Genomic DNA, 25,926 nt, shown 5'->3' on the forward strand with positions numbered 1-25,926 from the left:
CCATAAAAAGAGAGTACACCATGGGAAAACTGGGCAGCTACATGTAAAAGAATGAAATTAGAACATTTTCTCACGCTGTATACAAAAGTAGACTCAATGGATTAAGGACCTAAATGTAAGACTGGAAACCATAAAACTCCTAGAAGAGAACATAGGCAGAGCACTCTTTGACACAAATCATAACAATATGTTTTGGATCTGTCTCTAAGCCAAAAGAAACAAAAGCAAAAAGGACCTAATTAATTTAAAAGCTTTTGCGTAGCAAAGAAAACCATTGACAAAATGAAAAGACAACCTACTAAATGGGAGAAAATATTTGCAAATGATATGACTGATAAGGGGTTAATATTCCAAACATACAAACAGCTCATACAATTTAATATCAAAAAACCCAAACTACCCTGTTAAAAAATGGGCAGAAGATCTGAATAGAAATTTTTCCAAGGAAGACATACAGATGACCAACGGGCACATGATAAGATGCTCATATATCATTAATCATTAGAGAAATGCAAATCAAAACCATGATGAGATATCACCCCACACCTGTCAGAATGGCTGTCATTAAGAAGACCACAAATAACAAATGTTGATGAGGCTGTGGCTAAAATGGAACCCTCATACACTGTTGGTGGGAATGTAAATTGGTGCAGCCACTGTGGAATAGTATGGAAGTTCCTCAAAAAACTAAAAATGGAACTACCACAAGACCCGGCAATTCCGCTCCTGAGTACATATTCAAAGAAAATGAGAACACTAACTGAGAAAGATACATGCACTCCAATGTTCATAGCAGCATTATTTATAATAACCAAGATATGGAAGCAACCTAAGTGCTCATCAACAGATGAATGAAGAATATATATATATATATATATGTATATGCACGCGCACACACTCACACACACACACACACACACACACACACAATGGCATACTACTCAGCCATAAAAAAGAATGAAAATTTGCCATTTGAAACAACATGGATGGTCCTGGAGGGATATGATGCTTAGTGAAATAAGTCAGAGAAAGACAAATACTGTATGTTATCCCTTATATGTGGAATCTAAAATATACAACAAACTGCTGAATATAACAAAACAGAAAAAGGCTCACTGATACAGAGGACAAACTAGTGGTTACCAGTTGGGAGAGGGAAGAGGGGCGGGGAAAAAGGGGTATGGGATAATGAGGTACAAACTACTATGTATAAAATAAGGTACAAGGATATATTGTACAGCACAGGGAATTATTGGCATTATTTTGTAATAACTTTGAAGGGAATATAATCTATATAAATACTGAATCACTATGCTGTATACCTGAAACTAATATATTATAAATCAATTATACTTCAATTTAAAAAAGATAGAAAAAAAGTCCACTACACTCTTTATAGGTCTAGTAGTCATTCAGTAAGCATTAGTAGTAAGCATTTTGATTATTGGATGGATTTTCTCCTTTGGCGTCCTTAGCAGCTTACATGGGTGATTAGCCTAGTAGCTTGATTGGCACCTCTGTGCTGGAAAAGGTGAGAAGCTTGGGGGAGACTGTGATTGCATCTAAAACGACTAAGGTGTAAGGTCACTGAATATTGGAGAAGGTGACAATTTAGAGATTATCTTGTCCAGGAGGGCCCATGGTGAGCGGTGAAGACCAGCCTGTCTGCGGTCTGGTCCCACGTCTGCCACTTTACTAGCTGGGTGACCGTGGGAAAATTGACTTAATCTCTTTGCCTTGGTTTCCTCATCTGTAAAAGGGGTCAATAATAGTATCCACCTAACGGTGGTTGTGAGGATTAAATAAATTAGTATTTGCACAGCTCATAGAACAGTGCCCACTCTCCTCTAGAAAGGGCTATGTAAGTGTTCGTTAAATTAAAATAATAACATATTTTTCCATATTCTGTGAATGAGAAGCTTAAAATCCAGGAAAGTTAATTTTACTGTATACTCAAACACTTCAAAAATTAGGATTAGAACCTGATGGACAATCTGATGGATGGTATCTAAATCTTTTCCCTTCCAGCAACCGATGGCAAAATGTGCTATTCATCATCATTCATTTTATTAATGGACAACATTGTTTAATTAAATACCTTATTTTTTAACCAGGCTGACATTTAAATTCTTCTTTTTTCACAAGGGTTTCCCTCTTTTATTATGTTCTTTTCTTTTCCTTGACATTTCATTATTTTAATTAATAATTAATTCTAGGGGAAGTGTTCCAGAAGGCGATGCCCTTCATACCTCTGTTGTATTCTATTGTATCCTTTGGCCTGTAATAATGTTGCCTAGTGTATTTCTCGAATAATATTCAAATGGTGAGAGAATTTCACAGTCTATTCTTTAATGGTTTGATAGAAATTGCTTTCCTTTTCCCACCCTGAAGGGAAGCCCTGTCATTTATGATTCATTGGTTTTGGGAAGCTTTAGGAAATGCCTTTTTTTTCCCTAAACGTTGTATGAAATACTATCGTTACTCACTCCAGAATAGATGTCAGTAGAATGTTACACAGGATGTAGGACACATTTCAATGTTGCCATTTATTTTAAAAAATATTCATTTATTTATTTGGCCACGTTGGGTCTCCGTTGCAGCGCTCGGGCTCTAGAGCGCAGGGCTTAGTTGCCCCACGGCACGTGGGATCTTCGTTCCCGGACCAGGGATTGAACCCAGGACCTTGGCAGTGAAAGCGCCGAGTCCTAACCACTGGACCGCCAGGGAATTCCCTGCCAAATTATTTTCTTAAAGCTGCATAGTTTCACCTTGTCTTAAAAACCACAGTGGCTCACCCTGGTCCATCAGATGCACCTCCTGTGGCTTCTTGGCCCTATTATTTCAGGCCGACTGAAACCTGCATCTCACCCACCTTTCTGCTTTTCACTATTTTCTCACCTCTGTTGGTCTGTATCCACCATGTGCACAGCTCCTGGCACTGCGTGGACACTTCCTTACTGAATGCAAAAGGGAACTACAGCAAGCATGTGTATATTTTCCATACGTTTCGTTTCCATCTGCCCTCAGGGCTACTTAAAACAGCCTTTTCCCAAGGACCAGGCGACTTCCTCGGCATTCTCTGTAGCTTTTAATATTCACATACTACCTATTGTCAGAAATAAATACGTTGCCTTCAACAGTTATCACTGAGTACCTGCTTCCTACTGCTGGAGAGACGATAGGTCCCATAAAGACGGACCGTATGATGCCATGTTCCTGCTTTGTGTGCTGCGTAGTGCTAAGTGTAGTCGCTGAATTATTACAGGTCCTTAAAAATGCTTGTGAATGGCGATGATCCCAATTACTGTGACATTTCAATGACAGTATACTTTAAACAGTCTGTTATTTTCAAGGATGTTGAGTAAGCAGATCCAGTAATAGACTGCACCCTCCTTATGGGTCAGACAGGGCTTAGGTGCTTTCCACAGGTATTTGGGAAGGCTGACCAGTGTCAGTTGGTGACAAAGAGAGAGGACTTTCCGTCGTGAGTGGATGAGAGTGCCGCTGTGTGTCAAGTAGAGCGAGCTTGACCACAGCCTAAGAAATGCAGCCTCTGGTTCCACTGCAGCGCTGTTGTTCTGTGGGAACCGAGAGACGCCGCCAGCTGGTTTCTTATCTTCCAGAAGACCACCTTTCTCCTTCCATTTTATTTACCCAGGCCTTTTAATGAGAGGAGAGAATGGAGGGGGAGTTAAAATTTAATTTTGTACTCTCAGAATCACGGAGAAATGGACATGATGAAAATGTGAATCATTGGAGATTTTTTTTTCTGGTTTCCTGTTTTTTTATTTCTATTGGAGTGAAAGCGCCTTCTCTTCCCAATACCTTTCACTCCTGACTCCATCCTGCATGTTTTTGTCCTTGCCTATTTCATGGAGGACGTAGGTTCTACCAAATCAGCGAAAAGGCAAACAAAAGCGTTGTCTTAAGTCGTTTTTAGAACAAGGTTGGAAGACAAATGAAAACGTCCTGGGGAAAGGAATGCCACTTTTTCTTGCCAAGAGCTGTTGAAAAAATCAGTCTGGTGCGTGTGTGAAACGTGGTTTTTTCCCTCGGTGAAGGTGTCGAGTAAGTGCTTGATTGGTGTCAGGTGGATTTACTTACCTCAGCTGATCCTCATGGGGACCCTTGGACGTAAGTAGCAGCGGTCTCGGGCTGGAGCTTGAGCTAGGAGCTGCTGGGGGGCTTGTTAAAACCCAGATGCGGGCCCACCCTCCCTGATTCAGCCGGCCTGCGCGGGGGCGGAGAATTTGCATTTCTAATGAGCTCCCAGGTGGTACTGATGCGGCTCGTTTGCAGCCACAGTTTAAGAAGCCCTGCAGGCGGTGGTCAGTTTTCTCTGCGTCTTCTAGGAGGATGACTCTGTAGTGGAGACGTGACTGCCTGAAGTTCTCATAGCCCCCGAGTCGGGCGGGCCCTCGCACTATGACAGGAGGAACATGTCATGCTCCCAGGTAATGCAGCCAGGCCCACCCCCCCCCCCCCCCCCCCGCTGCCCCTCTGGGCTTGGAATTGAGCTCGCAGTGCAGGAAAAGAGGAGAAAGACCTGGAAAGCAAGTGGAATATAAGCCCAATACGAGCAAAACGCCAGGGAGAAGAAAGTAAGGCTTCCCTCCCCCAGCCCCAAAGAGTAGATCAGGGAAGGCTTTCTAGAGTCGGTGACATTAGAGCCGGGAAAGAGGATATTTTAGGAGGAAGAAGCAACGGCAGCCGCCACAACATAGGAAAATGCAGCCACGCTGAACAGTTTGTTTACAGGGAGAGAAAACGGGGCAGCTCATTGAAATGCCCGGCTGGGAATTTTCACGTTTATGTTGTTATTGATTAGACTCAGGTTTTTGAGTAGAAGGTGTGGGTAAAACTAGACTTTGGAAATAACCTCTGCGACGTGAGAGACTCGTTCTTCTGCTCTGAGTTGTCCTTGAAGTACTTCGCAGAGATTTGTTAGGGGGATTTAAGATAGCCTAGTTAATTTTTTCCCCACTAGGGTTGGAGAGGAAAGACAGTGAAGAAATATTCTTTATCGGGTTTCCACAGTTCAGTTCTCTTTTCCGTGGTGGGTGAAATGGGGCACCCAACTTCCCAAGAGTTGATATCCTGGTCCCCCTTCTCCCCAATGATCCAGCGGGCCTGACAATCCCTCGCCTGTTTGAAGTGTCTGGTTGATGTAAAACAGGTGATCTGCAGTCGCTCCTTCTGCTCACAGACTTTTTTGAAAGAAGTAAATCTATCCGCCCGGATAGCTGTTTTTGAACTTTCTCAAAACCCCTTATCTAAGTCTCATGAAAGGCCAGCCGTGGCCGCCTGTGTCCTGGAGCAGCTGCTGGGCCGCGCGCCTTTCTGGGGTGTCTCCCCCTCCCTGGCCTGTGGCTCCCCGGGGACAGGAGCACAAGGTGGCTTTGTCACCTGGCACCTAAGCTGGAGTGAACAGGCACTGGTGGAGGTTACACATGCTTTGCCCTTTGCCCTCCTGGGAGTCTCACGTGGTCAATCATTGTCCCTGCCCGCCCGCCCCCCCCCCCCCAAACTGGCAAACGCCGGCCCCTCCATCGTCAGCGAGAGGCCCTGGGCGCTCCGGCGGCTCTAGGACCCAGCCCCGTAGCTTCCTACAGATCTACCTCTTGGGCTGCTGCTTCTGTAAATTATTCACTTCCTATGAATTTTTCTTAACCTGGAATTTTTCAGTGGCTTACGTTTAAAACTGGAAGGAAGACCTCTTGCCAACCTTCTGCTCGTCAGCCTGTTTTGAACGATAATTGTCACCCTTGTTTACTGTGATTTCATCTTAGTTGATTTCATGCTTTAAAGGGGACGGGGTGGACAGCAGGCATCTGTCCTTTTAGAAAAATGAAAATTTTAAAATTGTCTTAATTTTTGTCTGAATGGTACAAGATATTAAAGGTCCCCAAGAGTGAGCAGTGGAAAGCACCTCTCAGAGCCTCCTCATCGCTGTCTGCAGCCATGTCTCGAGCCAGCTCTCCTCCCTCTGCCCTTCCAAGAATATTCGTGTGTGCGTCCACTTACATATCGTGTATTTAATGTATACTTTACATATCATACCTTTGGCCTGTTTTCAGTTCAAAGGATTTTAGTAAATTTACAGACTTGTGTGACCGTCACCACAATCTAGTTTTGGAAGGTTTCTATCACCTCCAAAAAGATCTCTATCCCTCAGGCCCTTTGCCGTCAGTCACAGCTGCTACCCCGACCCAAAGCAACAACTTTCTGTCTCTCTAGATTTGCTTTGTCTGGATATTTTCATATAAGTGGGCTCCTATGCCATGGAGTCGTTTGCATCAGGCTTCTTTCACTTAGCAAAATGTTTTGGGGGCTCATCCCCGTTGTACCGTGTATCTGCATTTCATTTCCTTTTAATGATGAGTAATAATGGTCCCTTCTGTGGATATACCACATTTTGTTACCGATTCACTGGGTGATGAACATTCGGATTATTTCCACTTGTTGACTATTTTTAGCTCTACACATCTCCATACACACAGTCTTTGTGAAGACATACATTCTCCTCTGTCTTGGGGAGATACCTAGGCGTGTAATAGTTCAGTCACCAGGGGAACCCAGTTGCTGGGTTGTATGCTAAATTTATGATTAACTTTTAAGAAACTTCCTCAATATTATCCAAAGTCTACACCTTTTTGTATTCCCACCAACCATCAGCAATGTATGAGAAATTCCATTTTTTTCCCATTCTCGGTAACACTTGTTACTGTCCATTATAGTGGGTGTGGAATATTATCTCATTGTGGATGTAATTTGCATTTCCTAGTGAGGGACAGTGGTGAACATATTTTCATGTGCTTATTAACCACTTGTATATCTCTGGAGAGTTAAATTCTCTTTTTATTATCAGTTTTAAAACATATGGTAACAGTTAACTTAAGGCCTCTCACCATCTCAACTCCTTCCCCTGCCAATTTTTTAATTATTTCTGCATTGTCAGGAATTATAATATTTTGCAGCTATTACAGTGATTTTAGCCTTCCTCTTACAGTATAAATGGATTTAAAGTTTACCAATAATTGTTTTTCCTTGTTTCACCACTTAGCCACTTGTTTTGCTGTTTATCCTTTAGTAGCTTCTCCCAGAAGGGCTTGAGTTCTTGACTATTTTAAATGTTTCAAAGAAAATTCAGCTAGATTCCATGTTCTGATTCATCTTTTATTTCTTGGAAGATAGTTTGGTCAGTTAAACATGGAACGTGTGTTATCGAATGCAAGTTTGTGTGCCCCACACACAGTAAGGCCAAATAAACTGAAACGTCAGAGTTTGTAGCAGAGAAAGGTTTATTGCAGGGCCGAGCAAGGAGAATGGGTGGCTCATGCCCCCAAACCCCCAAACTTCCCAAAGGGTTTCAGCAAAGCACTTTTAAAGGCCAGATGAGGGAGGAGGGTAGCAGGGTATGTGATCATCTTGTGCACAATTCTCTGATTGGTTAATGGTGAGGTAACAGGGTGGTTAACTTTATCAATCCTTAGGCACCACTAGGTCTGGGGGCCACTCACCAAGTAGTTAATTCCTTCCATTTGTTGGTGGTTTTTAGCAACTGAAAAACTCAGCAAAGATGCCTGAGATACTATTATCTGGGTACTTCACAGAAGAGCTACAGAAGAGGATATGGGGGAGTAGTCTGTCCCAGGCAGGCCCCATAGCGTCCTGCTCGGTTACAAATGTTGCTGTGGAGTCTGAACTTTTATCCCCTCCTTTGTTTTTTTTGAACTGTTTGCGTAGATGCCCAAATAATTCCTTCTTAATTTTTGAAGATGAGTGATGACACAGGAAACTTCCAGGTGTTCATCATTTTAGTTATTTCTGGGATATGATATGTTCATTTATTATGGAGAATCTTTTATTTCTGAAATGTCTTCCTGAATTATACCTTAAAATGTTTTTCTTGTTCCATTGAGGTTTTTTTTTTTTCGTTTAGGGACGCCTATTATGGGTGTGTTGGATTTCTTTTCTTTGTTTTCCATATTTATCATTTTTCTGTTCTAAATCTTTTGCTTGCTTTTCTCCATCTTTCCCCTCCAGACTCTCATATTTTCACCAGTGTGTATTTCCTTTTAGCTGCTTCCATTTGATGATTGTTAAAGCAGCCCAGACGGACTAAGACAAAGTACCATAAACAGGAAAACAACAAATTTATTTCTCACAGTCCTGGAGGCTGGAGAATCCAAGATCAGGGGCCAGTGGACTTGGTGTCTAGACCCACTTCCTGGTTCATAGATGGCAGTCTTGTGGTATTACTTTTCCTCACATGGTGGAAGGGACAAGAGAGTTATCTGGATGCTTTTCATAAGGACACTAATCCCATTCAGGAGGGCTCTACCCTCACCATCCAATCACCTCCCGAAGGCCCTGCCTCCAAATACCATCACATTCGGGATTAAATTTCAGTGTATGAATTTGGGGGTGACACAAACATTCATTCTATAGTAGTGACTTTGTTTTTGGCTGTGCCACATGGCATGTGGGATCTTAGTTCTGCAACCAGAGATTGAACCCATGCCCCCTGCAGTGGAAGTGTGGAGTCTTAACCACTGGACCTCCAGGGAAGTCCCAGTAGTGATGTTTTTATTCATTCTTTTTTTTTCACCCTGAGGTCTGCCCTCATGCTTTATTTCCTTCTCATGCTTCCCTGAACTCTTGTAAATCCTCTTCTGTTTTTGTAGATAGAATCAGTTATTTCTTTGTTTTGTTAATTTATGACAGTGTGGGCAAAATTTTCATCTGTTGCATATAACATTGTTTTGGTGGGTGTTTTTCATCTGTCATTCATTTTCATTTTCCTCTTTTTGCAGCATCTTTGTAAAGGTCCTTTTTTGTTATTAGATGAATTCTTTATGAACTAGCTATTTACAGGAGCTTCACGTGAGCAGGAGACAGGGCCATGTCCCATGCCAGTGGGGATTCTTGTGACCTAAGGTTGCGTGTGTGTGTGTGTGTGTGTGTGTGTGTGTGTGTGTGTGTAATCCTTTCAACCCTTATCTTTCTCTAGCTTGCTGAGACTGGTTGTGTTCCTAGTGGGGTCTCTCTTTTTCACTTTGCCTCGGCAATAGACTGCTTCCTGCTAATATGTCTTACCTGTGTGGTTTCTCATTCAATTCGACCTTTCCTGCTTCCTGATTTCTCCCACCACACTGCATCCAGGGAAGCTCTTAGTGCTACCTGCGTGTCTGTTGCCCTTCTTTTCAGAAAGTTATTGCTGGATATCCTACTTATTTGGGGAGCATGGCTCTGGCAGGCATGGGCTCTCCAAGAATTTTCCTTCTCTGTCTGACCTTCACTGCAGTTTGCCAACTCTTTCTCATGTTTCGTGGTTCAAAGCTACAGATGTGTTCCAGGTTCCTCTGGGATGGAGTTAGCATTTTTGTGTGTGTTTTCCTTATTGCTTTTGGGTGAATTCCAAGAGGAAGTCTTTAAGCCAAGAGACTGTAACAAGACAATTCTAGTTTTTTATCTTTTCTTTGCCAGTTAAAGTTTGCACTACTTTTTTGTTGTAGTCATTATTTCCTTTTTAACCAACTTTTCACATAGATCTAAAGAAGAAGGTAGTTTCACAAACAGCTCTTTACTTTTAGGTCTGGAATGATCATGTTAGTAATAACATGGTACAAGGAAAGAAATATTAATTTTTTTTACCTTGACTCTTTCTTAAGGAATTCAGAAGTTGGAGGAAGTTATGGAGGTAAAGTTGGAATAGAGCATGGATTGCTATTTATACAGAGGAGGCTTTTAGGTTTGTTAGGTATGTGATGTGGAAGGCTGTGTTTTATTACTGGATTCACCAATTTTGCTATCCAGCATCGGTTATGGTTACCCATTCATGACTTGACAGCGTTCCTCAGATATTCCCTTGACATTCTTAGGCTGCTCCGCTCAAAACTCCTGGCTGGATTTATGTTGGAGTTAAACAGCACTTTCCGTGAACAGTAACAATCTGCCTGCAAGTATAAAAACAAAAAGTGTGACATGCTTTGTTGAAATGTTAATATCCAGAAGTAGAACAAATATAGGCATGAGATCATTTGAAGACGAAAAAGAGATAAAGGAAGTTAAGGTACCAGATGTCTATTAATCACTGGCTCAATTTAATTTTTAAGTGCCAAGCTGTTAAAAATCACAATGTTCTTCTGGGGATCTTGGGCCAGCGTGGAGAGAAAGGGTTGCATTTCGAGGATGAGAGCCTTGCTCTTTGCTTAGGTAGGACAAAGAGAAAATGAGTTTAGAGCACCTTTAAGGTGGGGTGACGTGAGAGAATAAACCCTGACCTCCCTGCCGTCGGCTCCCTGGATGGGCATCAGAGCCACAGCCCGGACCTACCCCTCTCAACTCAGAGCGAGAAGAGGCCAAGTGGTCAGGCCAGCATCAGTGACGGAGGACAGGGCCTGTCCATGCTGGTGGAGTGCGGGGAACAGAAGGTGGGGTTGGAGGCGAGCAGTGGAGGATGTTTACAGAGGCAGGGAGGGATCAACACCAAAGTAGGAATGAGTGCAAAGAGGAGGCTGGCAATGGGGAAGGCAAACTGGACTGATGTCAAAGCTTTCTTTAGCGCTTGTGTTTATTTTTAACCATGAGACCATGAATAGAAAACATATAGAGGAATAATTCTGCCTGGTTTGTGAAGATTATTTTAAACACAGTGATGCCATAGTTAATTAGATCTATACCAGCCACATTTGATTCATTGAACAAATGTAGGTGATCTGCTTTTCACTTCGGTGTAGAGCATTGTAGATGAGCGAAGTCTAGTTGTGTCTTAAGACCAAGAGACGATTAAGCAAAAGATAATCACATGATCAAACAGATTGGAATTAGGTTCTTAAAAAAAGAAAACTTATTTGGGGGAGAAATCAGAAAGGTACTTGTATAGCAGACCTGTGAAATCATAGATGGACATTCAAGAAAGGAGTAGTAGTTCTCAAAAGGCTGGTCCTTAACTAGCATGGTGACACAGAAGTCCAATCTCAAAGGATTGCACAGGGACGAATAATAATCTCTTACAGGCTTTGGTGGAAAGTTGGTGGGGAAAATGAGTGTGGGAGAAATAAGTAGTAAATGGTGTTTCCTGGGTGGTGGTCAGGCCCTCTCCCTTTTCAGTCAAAGTGTGTGTCTTTTTAGGCCAGGGTGGTTTGATCCAATGACCCATCTTATCGAGGTGACTCCATAGTTTCTACTCTGCTGACCTCAGGGCCAGCCCTCTGTGTCACAGGGAGAATGTTCGAGGTTTCACTGAGAGGAAGGGGAGGTTCCCAAATGGAATTTGGTGGGAAACTTCTGGGAAGGAACCTGGCTGACCCTTCAGGAGAAGGAAGAGCCTTGGTCAAGAAGAACCTACAAAATGAGGCTCACAAACTGGATGTTTTTTCCTGAAGCAAAGAGCTGAAGGGTGACTCGTAAGATGCAGCCCTGAGGTCTATACCTCACACCACAGGTGACCCTTGAGTGCCCCTTCTGTGACTTTCTTTGTCACTGAGACAAAGGGTCATTCTTTCTCTGCCTCTTCTCCATCGGCCCTTGGGTGAATTTACTGCCATAACAAAGTCCCACAGGCTGGGTGTCTTAACAGAGGTTTATTTTCTCACAGTTCTGGAGGTCGGAAGTTTAGATCAAGGTGTTGGCAGGGTTGGTTTCTCCTGAGGCATCTCTCCTCGGCTTGTAGATGGCCGCCTTCTCCCTGTGTCCTCACATGGCTTTTCCTCTGTGCATGCCTGGTGTCTCTGTGTGTGTGCAAATTTGCTCCTCTTATAAGGACACCAGTCAGATTGGATTAGGGCCCATCTTAATCACTGTTTTAAATTGGTCACCTCTTTTAAGACCCTGTCTCCAAACGCCGTCACATTCTGAGTTACATGGGGTTAGTGCTCCAAGGTAAGAATTTGGGGGGACACAGTTCAGTCCATAACAACCCCCATGGCTGGGCATGTTTGTTCTTTTTGCTTTTTCATTGCCCTGTCTCCCCCCCACCCCTTTCACATTCACTCTCACCCTGGCTTTCACTTCTACAGCGAGATGGACTCTGAACCCAAAGCCCAGATCCAGCTCCACCTCCACCACAGCCTGCTGGATATCCTTTTAAAGCCTTCCATGTGTCCCCAGTCACACACACACCTTCCCCTCCCACTTCTTCACTTCTGCCCTGATTTAAAACTTTCTGGTCACTGTTATACTTTAATCTCTTTCTTCTCAGTAGCTAACCATTTACAACACCGGGTTAATTTTTCCATAAAAGTGGGTTTTATAGCATCTTTTTATTTCCGTCGCCACTGTTCAAGCTGATCTCCTCGAGCTCAAATTGTTGCCTTGCTCTGTAACTGGACTCCCCCAGCCCCTGCCAGCCCGTCTCTTTTTCCGGCGCATTAGTATAGATCATCTTCACATTCATTTTTCTCAAGTTCTACTTTCGTTGTGTCATTATTCTTATTCAGTGACTCCCTACAGGGTGAAGACCATATCTCTCAGCTAGGCCTTTGATGTCCTTTGTGGTCTGATTCCAACCTAGTTTCCAAATGCATCTTTAACTCTGCAGCATTGATTCTCAGTTGTCTTCCTAAATGCCACCTGATTTCTGTCCCATAGCTTTCTTGATGCTGTTCTACTTCCCTGGAATTCCTTCTCCTTGTGTGTTCCTGTCTCCTTCCAAGCATTACCCAACATTTGAGACTCAGTGGAGTTCAGTTCCTACCTTCTGCATGATGGAGAAGATAACTTTGTCAATACTGTAATATGTAGAATGGTTTCCTGGGAGAGGGGGAACAACTGCGGGAGGGTGGCAGAAAAAAATTAATTAGGAGAAGAAGAAATCGAGAGAAAAGACCCTACCTGACGTCACCTGGGTTTGTGTGAGCGTGTGTTTCGTTTCCCAAACTCGGGAGGTACAAGATCCGTTTTATCTATTTATCTTGATAACGCCCACATTACTTGGTATGTTCCATGGTCCATAAAAGGTAAACTAATGGATGTTAATGATATGGGTTAGGCACTGCTCATTATCTTCCCAGCAGACCGCAAGTGTGTGAAAATTGGTGCCTAGCTCATGGCAGACCCTAACTAATAATACATAGAACACAACTGAATCTAGCGTATTAAGAGCTGACTGTAAAACTAGAAAAGGATAAACTATGTAAAAGTATGCAGAAGGATGGGGCTTCCCCGGTGGCGCAGTGGTTGAGGGTCCGCCTGCCGATGCAGGGGACACGGGTTCGTGCCCCGGTCCGGGAAGATCCCACATGCCGTGGAGTGGCTGGGCCCGTGAGCCATGGCTGCTGAGCCTGCGCGTCCGGAGCCTGTGCTCCGCAGCGGGAGGGGCCACGACAGTGAGAGGCCCGCGTACCGCAAAAAAAAAGTATGCAGAAGGATAAAATATGCACAAATATTTGCATGCCTTGAGTGGCTAAAGGTGACGCTGTGTGTGAATGAGCCGAACGCTTATCAGCTCGTGTGATTCCTGCACGGGGGGTGGGAACTGGCCATCTTGTGCTTCGGGGACGTGGCCACGGTGACCGGCAGAAGGCGACCAATGTTACTAAGGTGGTCTCAGTGAGTCTCCTGATGTATTTTTCTTCTCTCTGCTTCCTGCAGGCATCATATAATCTGCTCTCATCATGGGAGAAATAGAGCAGAGGCCAACTCCAGGATCGAGACTGGGGGCAGCGGAGAATTCGGGGATCAGTACCTTGGAACATGGACAGAAGCCTCCCCCGACGCCTTCAGGAAAACTCATGTCCGTCAGAATCCAGATGTTGGATGACACCCAGGAGGCCTTTGAAGTTCCGGTAAGTCGGGGGCAGCCTTCGGCACAGGGAGGCTCGTGTCATTCCTGCGTCTCGGTGACGCGAGGTGGCAGGTCTGTGTGTTCAGCGGCTCCCTGCCCACCCTCGCTGTCCTCCTCTGGAGCGTCTGGTTCCGAGCTGTCAGTTTTGGATTTATGCGCGGACGATTTATGCGCGGACCGCGCCCAGTGATATCAGTGGGTGTGTCATTTGAATTTTACTCTGATTTTCCATATTCCAGTAGATATCTGTGTGTACGTGCCTACGTATGTATTACTTATATATCTGAATTGGAGGGGACTGTGGTCTGCATCTCAGTTTAATTTGCTCGTTACAAGCAGTCCCTCTCAACGGCGATGCATGTGTGTGAGCACCCCGTTTCCCTAGGTTACCGGCAGGAAAGTTCCGAGAAAACCATCAAAGACCTGAATGGGTGTTCCAACATCAGAGAAGTTGCCGAGCATGTCTGTGGGTGGGGAGTCGGGGTGCAGGAGAACCCTGATCCCAGCCCCCAGTGAGGCAACCCTAGAAGGGAAGAGGCCCCATCCCAGGGGCGGACCAGAGTGGGGTGTCCAGGAGCCGGGCAGAGAAGGAGGAACGGCAGCCTTGGCCCTGTCCATCAGTGAGAGCTGCATGCCCCCGTGGTTCTGGTGTCTTCCTCAGAGCCCCTGCCTCATGGCCCCTTGCCCTCCCTCATCCTTCTCTCCAGCCTCCTCCTGAAATCCGACCGCTGCTAGCGGTTCGGGAACCACCACCGGTTAGTTATGTGCAGATGCAGAGTTTGTTCCCGTGGCAGGGAGTGCGGACGTGTGTGTCCACCTCTGTAGAACTCTGACCGCAGTCTCCTCAAGCATGAATTAGCATCCAGAGAATTCACAGCGCGCTCTGCCTGTTTTCTGTGTTCTCCCTTGGGTACTACACCCACATCTCACACGGCTTGTGTGTGGGGGGAGGAAGGAAGTAACTCTTGAATTCCAAACAGCCAAACTGTAAGCGAACTTTGGGAACATAACCTGTTTTTAAAGTGGAGACGATCCATCAATTATTCCCGATGGCTAGAGCGGCTAAAACTTAACAGTTGGCATTCATGTCTGCATCTCATCATTTAATGGTTTATGTAATATGATTCACTAAGTCATATTCATTTCAAAGAATGTTGTTCAGGGGGTGTGAATTACCATTAAGTGTCTCAGGGAAGATAAACCTCAGAAAAGCTATGTTTAAACCTGCCAATTTATTGCACATTGCAAACCACCTTTGTATCTTTCTAATTTACTTGTTGTGGAATTCCTGTCTCTTTAAGGACTTGAACTTCTTCATATTCTGAGGCACAAAGCCGTTGCTAATCTGCTGAAATTGTAAAAATAGATTGAGGGGCACACCTGCCAGCCTGGTAGAGTCCGGCCTTCTGCAACATGTCCCAGCCTCCTCTCCTCCCCGCGCCGCACCCCACATCCCTCCCGCACCCTGCCTCCTTTCTCTTCATTGCCAGACTGGTTTGGTGAGGTATTTCATTTCAGTGTTTCCTCTTCGGTACTGCTAAGGACTTCTGAGCCCAAGTCTCTAGCAACGCATTCTTTTTTTCTTTTTTCTTTTTTCATCATCTTTATTGGAGTATAATTGCTTTACAATGGTGTGTTAGTTTCTGCTTTATAACAAAGTGAATCAGCTATACATATACATACATCCCCATATCTCTTCCCTCTTGCATCTCCCTCTCGCCCTCCCTATCCCACCCTTCTAGGTGGTCACAAAGCACCGAGCTGATCTCCCTGTGCTACGTGGCTGCTTCCCACTAGCTATCTTATTTTACATTTGGTAGTGTATATATGTCCATGCCACTCTCTCACTTCATCCCAGCTTACCCTTCCCCCTCCCCATGTCCTCAAGTCCATTCTCTAGTAGGTCTGTGTCTTTATTCCCATCTTACCCCTAGGTACTTCATGACCTTTTTTTCCCTTAAATTCCATATATATGTGTTAGCATACAGTATTTGTTTTTCTCTTTCTGACTTACTTCACTCTTTATGAGACTTTAGGTCTGTCCACCTCACTACAAATAACTCAATTTCATTTCTTTTTATGGCTGAGTAATATTCCATTGTATATATGTGCCACATCTTCTTGATCCATTCATCCGATGATGGACACTTAGGTTGCTTCCATGTCCTGGCTATTGTAAATAGAGCTGCAATGAACATTTTGGTACATGACTCTTTTTGAATTATGGTTTTCTCAGGGTATATGCCCAGTAGTGGGATTGCTGGGTCATATGGTATTTCTATTTTTAGTTTTTTAAGGAACCTCCATACTGTTCTCCATAGTGGCTGCATCAATTTACATTGGTGTTCCCGTGTGTGGTTTGGACCGAGGGCCAGCAAATGCTGCTGTTGTGTGCATGAGCTGCAGGAAGCATTGTACTGTATTCACTTGCAGTTCTTGTTTCCCTGAACCAAAGGATGTCAAAACTCTGGTCCTAGCTACTACTTAGCTAGGAACTATATAGGAACTCCCTGCCTAAGAAATAGGAATAGAAGTGTGTTTGCGTCTTTTAAAAAAGATTTTACTTGATAATTTCTGTTGTCTGTGCTTTGCATTTGTAACTCCTCTGCCTGGAAGGTTTCTCATACCACCCCCTTCCCACATAAACTCCTGTGCATCCTTAGAGGTCCTGTCTGTTTTACCCAGATGCCAACTTCTTGAGGCAGTGGCTGTTTTCTTCCCCCATTTCAGACTTCTTTGCTCATACATCTGTCAGGGTGGAGCTGGACCCCTGAGATTCAAATCCCAGCTTCATCTACTGACACATTAATCACCTTGGGCAAGGTACTTAATCTCTCTGTATCTCAGTTTTCTCCTCTGTAAAATGAGGCTAATCAAAAACCCTACCTCATTTTATGAGAATAAAAGAGTTGATACAAATAAAGGAACAACTCTTGGCACATACTAAGAGCTTGGACCATAATATGATTAGTGGTACCAGTGGGCATTTGCCGCTTCACTGTTGGCTTCTCGGGGCTGGGATCTTACCTTATTGTCTCATCCCCAGCACCTTGCACAGCGCCTGGCATGTAGTAGGTGCTCATTAAGTGTTTGCTGACTGAATATTAGGAGTAGATTGAATCTTACAAGTAGAATTAATGCTATTGTTAGTTTTTCACATGCCTCATCCATTCATGTTTAATTTTTATTTTTGGCGTTGAGTCAGAATGTTCCTTCGCAACCCATGGGCAACAGATGTTTTCCATCACTGCCTGTAGAAAGGCAGCAATCAGCATTTTTATTGACTAAGCTGATTCTAAATTGCTACCTTGTGGTCTTTAAGAACAGAATCAGCCAGGTCTCTGCACAGCTGGGAAGCATCAGGCTGGCTGTGGTGACTCAGCCGCTGTGCTTGGGATTGGAGCGGAGGGACACAGGATCACAAGAGACCCAGCTCCCCATAAGTGCTTTAAACCTTGCTCCAGAACTTTCTGCTGGGGATTCATCAAGGCCAAGTGTCTGAGCCTGGACGTGTCCCCTTAGCCCACACGTGCTCCCTCCTCAGGTTGGGCACCCCACAAGGATGGGTCCTCCTCATTAATTCACATTCATCACACACACGAGCAGGCACTTGGCCAGAAGTCGTTACAGTTTCCCTTGGGGGACATTCTTCCATGAACCACAGCTTTCCTTGGGGGATTGAGTTTCCTGGGCCTTTCCTAAGACTTTTGTTTTAGAGGATGGACGAAGGCCAAGTCATCATTTAAAACTGCATGTTCCCTAAACACTTCCTGGCACAGATAACCACACCAGTCTTCATCATTTCTTACAGCCCTGAATGAGGTCTTATTAAAGAGTTGAATCCTTTGAAAAGCGTGAGCAGTGAGCATCAGACTCTCTACGCCATGGCTAGTTCTACCGCCACCTTTGCTCTTGAACTTGGACGGTCTTTTTAGGTATTTCCTCTACAGCGTTGAAAGTTCAAAAGTAATATTTATAGGAAATTCTTACGGGGCGTTTTATCATCTTTATGTGGAAAAGGCTGTGCGGATAAGCCCCAGCCTGTGGTTTGTGATGTATGCAGCCTTCCCTTCCAACCAGAGATGATAAATCGAGGTGACTTGTGTGGGTCTGAAAGGGTTAAATGACTCCCTCCACTCCCACCCCCCTGGAAGGTTCCTGAGAAGGTTTGATGTGTCCTGTCCTCACTCATGACCCCGCTGGTAAACAAATGCTGTTCCTGCTGACGTTTGTAGGCTGAACAGATGGCGCCTTCCCCAAGTGTTTATTCAGTTTATGTGTTTTCATTAGCAAGGCCACCCTAGCAAGAGTGGAGAAGAGCAGAGGAAATCAAACGGAGCACGTTCTGCTGCTTTTGAGCGGCCCTGGTGAAAACGCTTGGGAGAGATGCTCACAGGTGATGCGAAGACGCCTGGCCTTTGCTGCGTAGTGAGCGGGCGTGGCCTGGTGCAGGTGCGGAGCGCTCCGTGTCAGCCACAGCCATCCCGGGGAGTAACAATCATCGCGCCCTGTGTTTGTGTCTTGTCGGTTGCTTTACTCAGAAGCCTTTACAGCTCCCAGCTGCCTGAGGATAAAGTATGGATTTCTTCGTCTGGGGAGGCTGGGAGAGAGCTCGGGCCTTCCTGGAGGGCCCGCTGCAGATGGCTGAGCTGTTACTCGGTGTTATTCCCCACTGCTGTCCTCGGTTGGTTCATCCTGTGCGTTAGCATCTCAAGCCAGAAAGTTCTCTTACCTGTTCACGTGCTTATTTTTGGCCTCCCGCAGGTAGAGTGGGACCTGTGTGGAGGCACGGCCTCTTTTGTTCTTGTTTGTCATCAGATGCTATACCTCAGCAGTGCCTGGACCCAGCCGATGCCATAACCTGTGACCGACTGCCCACACCTCTGTTCAATCATTTGCCTCTCGCAAGTGATGAAAGGTGGCTGGCGCCGTCATCTCTGTAAGATGAGGGAACACTTGGGGAGTGCTTCGAGTCACTTCAGCACATTTGCACAGTGTTGGGATAGGACTGGGATTGGAACCGCCTTCCCCGACCCCGAGCTGCCGCTTCTTGTAAGATCTGTGGGCTTCCACTGTCTTGCCCGATTGGATCTTTTCAAACTTGCCTCCAAGCCTCCCAGACGGGAGGCACCACAGCCTCATCTTGGGGCTGCTCTGGTTCTTTTTCCATTTCTAAACACCGGCCAACATCCACTAACAAATTTATCAAGATCACCTCAACCGTCCAAGCCCCCCCATAGCTCTTGCTGGGGGCCATCTCTCTCTTCTTATAGTACTTGTTATGTGTACCTCTAATTAGACTTTGAGTCACAGGCTTTAATCTTGCTTCTCTCCCTAATTAGTTCCCTTATAAACCCCGCTGTGACTTGGTTTCCTTATTTGCAAAATGAGGTGTTTGGTCCAGATGATACTACAGGCTTTTTTTTCTCCCTTCCTTTTTTTGGAAGTCAGCACCTTGTGTTGACATCTTTGTTGATGAATTACCTTTTCATGACTGTATTTGTTAATCCCCCAGGCAGATGGTAAACTCTTTCAGAAAAGGGATTTTTAATCTTAAAAAACCCACAAAATTCTAAAAGGCTCCTCAGAGATAGTAGTTACTGTATAACTAGTAAGTGCTCAAACCAATGTGGTCAGGGTGAATTAGCGGATGGTATACAATATGTTGCTTACAGAGCATCAGGCAACGTTAGGATTTTGTGTGTGTGTGTTGGTGGGAGGTGGGGTAACTTACCTACATCTCACTAAACTAAATTGGGCCAAACTTTACGCCACTTGAAAATTGTAGGTAGAAGATGGAAAGAAATCAAATATTTTCTGGACAACTCATTATTAGCAGGAAGCAAACAAATTTGTTGAAAACAAACATCTAAAACTTTTAAGAAAAATGATTAGATTGCACGTCATAATAAAAGATTGCAAAGGGTTTTTTTATTTAAGGAGGGCAAAACTGCCTGTGTTATCTCAGACCTAATTTGGAGTCTCACACGGTCAGCCCATAAATGATTAAACATTTATTTATAAATGTTTATTTATTATAAACATTATAAACATTATTTCATTTTCTTACATTTTGAAATGAAGCAGTCGTTTAATTTCTTTAATTTTCACCGAAGCCTGGGCTTGACGTCAGTCGAGGGCTTGTTCCTCCAAGTGCTTTGTGGTTCTGCAAAAGGTCGTAAATGGTTAGAGAATTTGAAAACTGTCTTCATAGGCTTGCGCTCAGAAAAAAGGACGTAGCAGAAGTTTGTCTTTTTAAAAAGCTCCGCGTGTCCTTTTGGGGCCCCCCCAGTTTACATCGGGAAAAGCTGAGGCTGATGGCTTGGAGCTGGCCTTGTGTCACTCACAGCCACTGTGTCTACAGAAACGCATGGTCCTTTTCTGACTTTGTCTTATGTTGAATGATTTCCCTTTTTAATTTCTATTTCAGCCATCTTAGAGACGATGCCTTTTTGGATAAGCCACTAAATGTCTTGGGTTTTTTTTTTCTCCCCAAAGAGGTGGAATGTGCATTTAACCAAGATCTTGGGGGGAAATATATCTTCCTTTGTAATACGTGCTCTGCTTCTCGGTTCCCCTGGAATCGCAAGTCCCTGGCAGTGGGGTTATTCCTTGCAGTTGATTGGATTATATGATCTTAGAAGGCAGGTGTGCATTCAGGGGTCCTTTTATTTTTTTTTCTTTTGCGTAAAATGCACTAAGAGGTGATGGTGGTGATACCGAGACCTAAATAAAATTTAATTGACTATTTAAACCAGAAGGGAGATGTGTGTGCCCAGAGCTCCGTTAACTGCCCCTTAAGCAGCTGCAGTTTGAACCAGAATGAGGGGAAGGAATTTCACAAGTTCACTCAGCTTTTTAAAAATGAGTCCATATTTCTTTCCCCTTGTCAGTGTTGCTTTTGGCTCCTATTATTAGCAGAGTTTCTGAAAGAGTATTCATGTCCACTCCGCTTTGCATGGTCCTTTCTGTGTTTTATTTAACTTGAATGATAAATGGTCCGTCTGGGTCTGGTCTCATGATGTTAAATTTAAGGGCTATTTTAATAGATAAAAAAATTTTTTTTCATAATTCATTTCAGTGGAATACTGTTAGCCTTCCTTTCTAGTTCCTTAGAAGCAGAGAGTAGGACTTAAATGTTGGCCCGAAATGTTTGTGTGCCCCTTTCAACTCCACTGTAGACCCTTGATCAAAGTCATTTCTGAGGCTCTGACGTGATGGCAGGAATTCTGTAACAGCTGTTTGCTATTTTCTCCCTGAAAAGTCTCTCAGTAGAAACTAATAAATAAAAGGAATAAACTGTAACTGAGAATGTCTGTATCAGACATTAAAGTGGGCCAGTATTCTGGGGAAACGTAGGGAGTTTGAGAAGCTGCTTTTTTCCTCCCCTCTTTGTTTATTTATTTATTTATTTATTTATTTTGCGGTACACGGGCCTCTCACTGTTGTGGCGTCTCCCGTTGTGGAGCACAGGCTCCGGACGCGCAGGCTCAGTGGCCATGGCTCACGGGCCCAGCCCCTCCGCAGCATGTGGGATCCTCCCAGACCGGGGTACGAACCCGTGTCCCCTGCATCGGCAGGCGGGCTCTCAACCACTGCGCCACCAGGGAAACCCCCTCCCCTCTTTTAAGTGGAGATAATAAATTGTCTGAATTATAAAAACAGAGTGGTTAAAGGGGAAAGTCCAGGGCCGCGCATCCGGGCTTCAAGGCTTACTAGCTGGGTGGCTCTGGGTGAGAAGATGACCACTCTCAACCCACGTCCTCGTCTCCGAATCCAGGGAACACGTACTTCACGGGGCTGAGGTGAAGCTCACGTGAAATACCTTCTGAGAAAACACCTCGCAGAGTCCTGGATGCAGATTAGTTTCTCCTTAAAAGCTAGTCTCTTTTTCTTCCTTTCACACTAAGCTTTGCTCTCCTTCTTGTTCATTAGCAGAATTGAGACTGTGCTTGCATTGTAGAGCTCTTGGGCAGGTGAAATGGAAAAGAAGCCTATGAAAACACTTTAAAATTTAAAACTAGCATACTTGTCAAGTGGACTAATTCTCTTTTTTTTACCCCCCCCCCCAGCTTTCTATATAGTCTCGCGTGAGTCTTTCCTGAGATAGAGATGAGGAGCCCAGGTGGCTTTCGAAGGTCTGTAAGAAGGAAGTGCCGCCTGGACAGGTGTGATGAAGTCTCAGCTTCTCACAAGCACAGTTACTCCCTTTTCCCGACGTGTCTGTAGCTCCTCGGAGCTTCAGTTCCCTTAGCTTTAACATCGAGGGGGTGTTCGTGTAGCTTAAACATTTTATGTGCATGTCAGCTTTGCTGAATTCTTGGTCTCCTTCATTTACTTAGTCCGAAGCCTCTGTTTTCCTAGAGTCAGGATTTTCCTAGGAGAACTTCTCATCCCTCTGGCCCAGGTTGGCTGTAGGATTTCAGGGTGGTGGATGGAGGGTTTCAGGACCCTCTAGGACGGGTCTTCTCTGCTGGCTCCTTTGAAGGAAGCGTTTAGCTGGCTAGATACCCCTGTGTTTGAATGTGAATATGAAACATATTAACATACAAATCAGACTGATGTTTAAACGATCTATTTTATTTTTTATGATTCGCTTATTTGCTGTCTTTCCTCAATTCGAACATTGGAGTTGGAAATCATAGCTTTAACTCCTAAGAAATATATTGGAATGGTTTAATCAGTTTGGGATCTGTAGAGAAAATGATCGTGTGAAAGCAATACTAAAAGTCAAACTTGATAACTGTGAGCCAGGAGCCTTATAGGTTTCTCCTTCCTCATTTATATAAACAGGAAGCTAGACTTGATACCCACAATAGAATTCCAGAGCGCTGGTATTATTTTATGGAATGTGATCTTGCAAACACGATATGAGTCCCACGAATATTTATGGACACGCACGGCAAGGTGTTGCTGATAAGAAAATGAACAAAAATAATGGCTACCCTTTAAAAAAACCCTTGCTGTGTGCCGGACTTCGTGCTACATCTGTACTTAACGTTCTTTCACTTATGGCTGATCAGTGAATCTATGAGGTCGGCATGAATGACCCCAGTGAGGCGTAGAGGGCAGAAAGGGCTTGATCTAGGTCGTAGAGCCAGGGTCCTGGCCCAGCCCCTCTCTATACTTAAGCCCCGCTCTCCCCATGCCATTAGATGGGCTTCAGGGCCTTAGGGAGCCCATAGAGAGTCCAACAACCTACCACATCCGTCGTGCTGGTCCGTGAGACAGATGCCAGTGATAGATACTCTTTAGTGGGTAGGATGGGTTAAGAGGGCTGAGCCTGCAGGAGGAAAGCCCAGTGACACACGGTGGTGACTGTTAAGGGCCCCAGATGGGATGCTGGGGAGGTGACAGACGCAGGAGAAGGGAAGGAGGTGGAATTGAGAGGACTTGCGGCGTGTGGGAGGGCAGCACCCAAAGAGTGGGGAGCACAGACAGTCCTTAGGCTTACACCTGGGTGGCTCCGTGCTGCCACGGAGGACTGGGACATCGACTGGCCTTTCTGTGACAACTGTTGTACCGGAAATGATGCCTTCCTTTAGTGGCCGTGAAAGGCGCGTTGCTAATTTGCTGGTGAAAGGCACTGCCTCGTTTATAATCACAAAGAAGAATCTGTGATTCTATAAATGAACCTCTGAGATTCACAGTGATTACGTAGATTGTACAAACTGGAAGTATCAAATGGTGGTTGATTGCTTGCTTTCCACTTACATTAGGAAAATTATATTTACTCTGCATTTCAATTTCCTTGTCATCCAGAAGCAACTCTGTGCAACTTGCCGCAAGTGAGGGCCAGACTGGGAAAGCATTGACACCCAGTGCCTTTAGACGACGTTCAGAATCCTTAGGAATGGGGGTGTTACCTGTCCTTTAATTCTGATGCCATTTACTGATGAGGCGAACTGATCAAGTGTGTTTGACTGTCACGTCATCTTCCGTGGTCATTTGTCAGAACGTGTTTCCGCAAACAGAACTCAAATGCTCACATTACCTTCGATCTAGATATAAGGCTGAGTGTCTAAAGCATTGAAAAGCGAGACTCAAGAGCCCTTGTGGAGTTATTAGGGTGTCAAGACAGTGCCTTTTTCACGGTTACGATCTGTGTTGGTTTCTTAGGGCCGCCGCGACGCGGTACCACAAACTGGGGTTCAACGACAGAAAGCCATTCTCTCTGAGTTCTGAAGGCCCGAAGTCCAAGACCAAGGTGTTGGCAGGATTGGATCCTTCTGAGGGAGAATCTGTTCCGTGGTGCTCTCCTAGCTTCTGGGGATTTCCTGGCAGTCTCTGGGGTGCCTTGCATCTCTGCATCCATCTTTACGTGGCCTTTTCCCTATCTGGGTGTCTGTCTCCAAATATACCCTTTTTATTGGGTTGGCCAAAACGTTCGTTCGGGTTTTTCCTGAGATGTTATGGAAGAACCTGAATGAAATCTTTGGCCAGCCCAATGTAAAGAGAGCGGCCATACAGGATTAGGGCCCACCCTACTGACCTCATTTAAACTTGATGACCTCTGTAAAGATCCTATTTCCAAATAAGGTCACGTTCTGAAGTACAGGGGTTTAGCGCTTCAGCCTGTGAGTTGGAGGGGGCCCCAATTCAGCTCATAGCAGAAGCGTATTTAAACAGTGGGGAAACGAAGGGGAAAGAACGTCGGTATTACCCTGAGCCTCGAGACGGCTTTCGCTTAACACACGCCTTTTAAAAATAAAACACTGCAGTCTTTGTTCTCCCTGAACATTTTGTAGGAAGATTTCCTTCTTGGTCTATTTTTTAAAAACACAGTGAAAGCTCATTGTATGTAAGGCTGTCTGATGTATAACCCGAAGCGTTCCTCAGTTCCTGATTCCAAGTATGTATCCCTGAACGAGGAACAGCAAAAACGGGAAGTAAAAGGCATGCATGACTGATCTTCCTAGGTTCCGGGGGACACTTGAATGGGATAGATGTCCAGTAATAAATATCTGGTAACATTTTTATGGAGGTCCATGCCCTTGTGTTGGTGCTGTTTTTTCAGTGTTGGCATTGAGTTGGTTTTCCGAATCCTAGCTGAGCTGCCTCTCCGTATTGTCCCCTCCCATCACATCTGCCCTTCAACTTCGCAGGACCCTCCCCTCCCTCGACCCTCTTCTCCCAGGGCACCCAGATTCTCCCTTGCTTTGCTGTGATTCTGGGGCGGCTGCCGTTCCTTTCTCCTCTGCTGCTACCCAAGGCAGTTAAGAGTGGTTGGAAAAAATGTATCACAACAGAGGTTGTTGCCACTGTAAATTTACAAACTCAGATCTTCCCTGGTCCTCAGAGCATCCCGGTGACTTTGCCAGAGTGCCCCCCTGCTTTCCTGGCTCCCACGGTGGCTGTTATAGACCTTCCCAGTCCCTTCCAGTCAGCTTTCGCATTCCTGCGGCTACACAAGCTTAGTCTAAAGGGGCAAGAAGAGGGAGTGGGTCTCAAGCGGGTCATGCTGTAGCCATGCAGGAGGGCCCGGCCAGCGGCAGCGATGGCCGTTGCCAGGGCCAGGAGGGAACCCGAGGAGGGGCGGGTGGACCACCCGTACCCTGTCGACGTCGCCTGTCCCTGAACCGGAGGCCCGCAAATGAGGAGCCTAAGGTGAGCGGTCTGTAGAGGCCGGCCGGTGGGGCCATGAGACAAGGGCCAGGGCACCCCATCTCTTGGGAGGTGCCCAGGACTTACACCTCACAGAGGAAGTTGAGGCCACCAGGCATGGGCTCCCAAGTTCCTGTCTCCTAAAACTTAGGCTCGTCTCTCTTCCCCTGCCTCTGTTTCCATCCTTGCAGCCTCTCCTCTGACCCTCCAACCTTCATTCCGTCTCACGCAGGACACTGCTTCCTGTGGCAGGTGCCAACAAAAATGCCTTCTATTCACATATAAGTTCTGTCATTCATGGGCATGCTTTTATTTAATTTATAGACAATTTAATACTAGAATCCAGATGATTTTAAAAAAAAAGGACAGGGTGGTGCAGTAGTTACAGCATATACTGAATCTGTGAGTGGAAACAAAACTTAGATACTGCTGTCGGCCATCTGTCATGCCTTTGCCCGATTTAGATATTTTTGTAAGCACCATGGTGACATATTTTATTAGAGCTGTTAAATGCAATGTCTAGTTTCGTAATA

General features: G+C 45.0%; 1 protein-coding gene across 2 annotated transcripts in view; it reads left to right on the plus strand.

Moving 5' to 3' along the window:
- Positions 1-25,926, plus strand: part of FARP1 (FERM, ARH/RhoGEF and pleckstrin domain protein 1) — a 290,364-nt gene that overhangs the window by 43,638 nt on the left and 220,800 nt on the right. For both annotated transcript variants that reach the window (XM_060129027.1, XM_060129028.1), the window contains exon 2: positions 13,597-13,790. In XM_060129027.1, the coding sequence (XP_059985010.1) occupies positions 13,620-13,790 (171 nt within the window). In that variant the 5' untranslated portion in view covers positions 13,597-13,619. The remainder of the gene's footprint in view (positions 1-13,596; positions 13,791-25,926) is intronic.

Source organism: Lagenorhynchus albirostris, chromosome 18, assembly GCF_949774975.1.
Source record: "Lagenorhynchus albirostris chromosome 18, mLagAlb1.1, whole genome shotgun sequence".
Taxonomy (NCBI): domain Eukaryota; kingdom Metazoa; phylum Chordata; class Mammalia; order Artiodactyla; family Delphinidae; genus Lagenorhynchus; species Lagenorhynchus albirostris.